This window comes from Globicephala melas, chromosome 1 (genome assembly GCF_963455315.2).
Source record: "Globicephala melas chromosome 1, mGloMel1.2, whole genome shotgun sequence".
Taxonomy (NCBI): domain Eukaryota; kingdom Metazoa; phylum Chordata; class Mammalia; order Artiodactyla; family Delphinidae; genus Globicephala; species Globicephala melas.
The window spans coordinates 26227421-26230299 of record NC_083314.1 but is presented as its reverse complement, the minus strand read 5'-3'; the positions used below and the strand labels follow the sequence as shown (position 1 = coordinate 26230299).

The 2879-nt window shown below is 49.7% G+C and overlaps 1 protein-coding gene across 1 annotated transcript; it reads right to left on the bottom strand.

Moving 5' to 3' along the window:
* Positions 1-317: 317 nt before the first annotated feature.
* C1H1orf202 (chromosome 1 C1orf202 homolog) lies at positions 318-1040 on the bottom strand. Its single transcript, XM_060309119.1, is given in 1 exon segment — positions 318-1040. A coding segment is annotated over 1 exon segment (396 nt). The 5' UTR covers positions 714-1040.
* Between the last annotated feature and the right edge of the window lie 1839 nt (positions 1041-2879).

Sequence of the window (2879 nt, the reverse complement as noted above, 5' to 3'; positions counted from 1 at the left end):
CAGGAGGGATCCGGAGGCCTCTGCAGCGACTGCTTTCCGGCTCGGTTATTGCATCGAGGCCCCTGCCCGAGAGAAACAGGAGGACGGAGCCAGTTCACTTCACCAAAACCTCAACACGGAGTCGCTTGGTTTCAAACGCATGTCAATACATCCACCCCCAAAACAACAACAACAAAAAAAAAAAAACTGAGTTCTTTCATTCAAATGGAATTCGGTTTATTTTCATTTCTTGTCTTTACTAAACAAAACAAAATCAAAGCTCCGGGTGCAGGGGCCGGGGCGGGGCAGGGTGGGGCAGGGTTTCCGGCGGCCGCGGCCTAGTCGCCGACTTGGGCGCCGTGCAGCGCCAGCAGCGGGATCTCCTCCAGACTCTCGGGCCGCTCCCCGCAGCGCAAATAGCGCCACCTCCATACCGCCAGCTTCTGCAGCAGCCTCCGCAGGCTCGCGGGGCCCCAGCGGCCGCGCTCCTGGGCCGCCGGCCCGGGCCGCATGTACCGGGCCTTATTGCTGCGCGCACCGCGGGCCGCGCCCCGCGGGAAGAGCCGCCGCCAGCACCAGCAGCCCAAGCAGGAGCCGCAGTCGCCGGCCGCGCGCCGTCCCTCCGCCTCGGGCTCGGCGAACGATGGGCCGCCCCACTTCAGGCGCACCATCCTCTACAGCAGCCCGTGCCGTGTGCCGCCGCGCCGGGGGCCGCTGGACCGCGCGTCCGCCATGCCGGGCCTGAGCCTCTCCTACGTACTAGCGCGCCGGGTGGCCGCGGCCCGAGACTAGGGAACCCAAGGACCGGGAGGCTCTGCGGAGGCCTCAAGACGCGGAAGGGCCGCTCGAGTCCTATCTGCCGCCTTCCGAAGTGCGCCCCGCGGCCTTCCCCAGTGCACCCCGCGGCCTTCCCCAGTAGGCGTTGCCAAGGAGACCCGAACGCTGACCCCACAATGCCCGGCAGAGGCCTCCGCTCCGGGTACCGAACGCAAACCCCCAGCCCCAGCAAGTGAGGAGACACCAGGATCCAGAGTCCCAAGTGATTCCTCAGTCCACCAATTAGCCAGCCAAATTCGCTGTTATCTTCAGACATGGCCTCAAACAGACCAGAAGGAGCCTAGGAGGTTCCTGAGGCCCACAGCCACGTTTACTGTATTAGGCATCGACCCAGAAGGTGGCTGCACAGCCTTCACCACATCAAGGCTTGGATTTCAGTCCCACGCTTGTGCTGCCCTGGAGGCTTCCAGTATTTTGTGAACGAGTTTCAGGCGTCCTGTATTTTTCGGCCAGCAGGGAACCAGAGTTTCAGGAAAGCTCTCAAAAAAACCTGATTTTCTTCATCCGGCCTCACCTAAACGCCTCTAGCCTTGTAGGATTATGCTTGATTTTTTTTTCAATAAATTTTTCTGATGGCAAACGTAAGATTTTTGTGGAATTTTTTAAACATGTTTATTGGAGTATAATTGCTTTACAATGGTGTGTTAGTTTCTGCTTTACAACAAAGTGAATCACTTATACATATGTTCCTATATCTCTTCCCTCTTGCATCTCCCTCCCTCCCACCCTCCCTATCCCACCCCTCTAGGTGGTCACAAACCACCTAGCTGATCTCCCTGTGCTATGCAGCTGCTTACCACTAGCTATCTATTTTACGTTTGGTAGTGTATATGTGTCCATGCCACTCTCTCACTTTGTCAGAGTTTACCCTTCCCCCTCCCCATATCCTCAAGTCCATGCTCTAGTAGGTCTGTGTCTTTATTCCCGTCTTACCCCTAGGTTCTTCATGACATTTTTTTTCCTTAGATTCCATATATATGTGTTAGCATACAGTATTTGTTCTTCTCCTTCTGACTTACTTCACTCTGTATGACAGACTCTAGGTCCATCCACCTCACTACAAATAACTCAATTTCGTTTCTTTTTATGGCTGAGTAATATTCCATTGTATACATGTGCCACATCTTCTTTATCCATTCACCTGTTGATGGACACTTAGGTTGCTTCCATGTCCTGGCTATTGTAAATAGAGCTGCAATGAACATTTTGGTACATGACTCTTTTTGAATTATGTTTTTCTCACGGTATATGCCCAGTAGTGGGATTGCTGGGTCGTATGGTAGTTCTATGTGTAGTTTTTTAAGGAACCTCCATACTGTTCTCCATAGTGGCTGTACCAATTCACATTCCCACCAGCAGTGCAAGAGTGTTCGCTTTTCTCCACACCCTCTCAAGCATTTATTGTTTCTAGATTTTTTGATGATGGCCATTCTGACCGGTGTGAGATGATACCTCATTGTAGTTTTGATTTTCATTTCTCTAATGATTAATGATGCTGAGCATTCTTTCATGTGTTTGTTGGCAATCTGTGTACCTTCTTTGGAGAAATGTCTATTTAGGTCTTCTGCCCATTTTTGGATTGGGTTGTTTGTTTTATTTTTATTGACCTGCATGAGCTGCTTGTAAATTTTGGAGATTAATCCTTTGTCAGTTGCTTCATTTGCAAATATTTTCTCCCATTCTGAGGGCTGTCTTTTGGTCTTGTTTATGGTTCCCTTTGCTGTGCAAAATCTTTGAAGTTTCATTAGGTCCCATTTGTTTATTTTTATTTCCATTTCTCTAGGAGATGGGTCAAAAAGGATCTTGCTGTGATTTATGTCAAAGAGTGCTCTTCCAATGTTTTCCTCTAAGAATTTTATACTGTCTGGTCTTACATTTAAGTCTTTAATCCATTTGGAGTTTATTTTTGTGTATGGTGTTAGGGAGTCTTCTAATTTCATACTTTTACATATACCTGCCCAGTTTTCCCAGCACCACTTATTGAAGAGGCTGTCTTTTCTGCACTGTATATTCTTGCCTCCTTTATCAAATATAAGGTGACCATATGTGTGTGGGTCTATCTC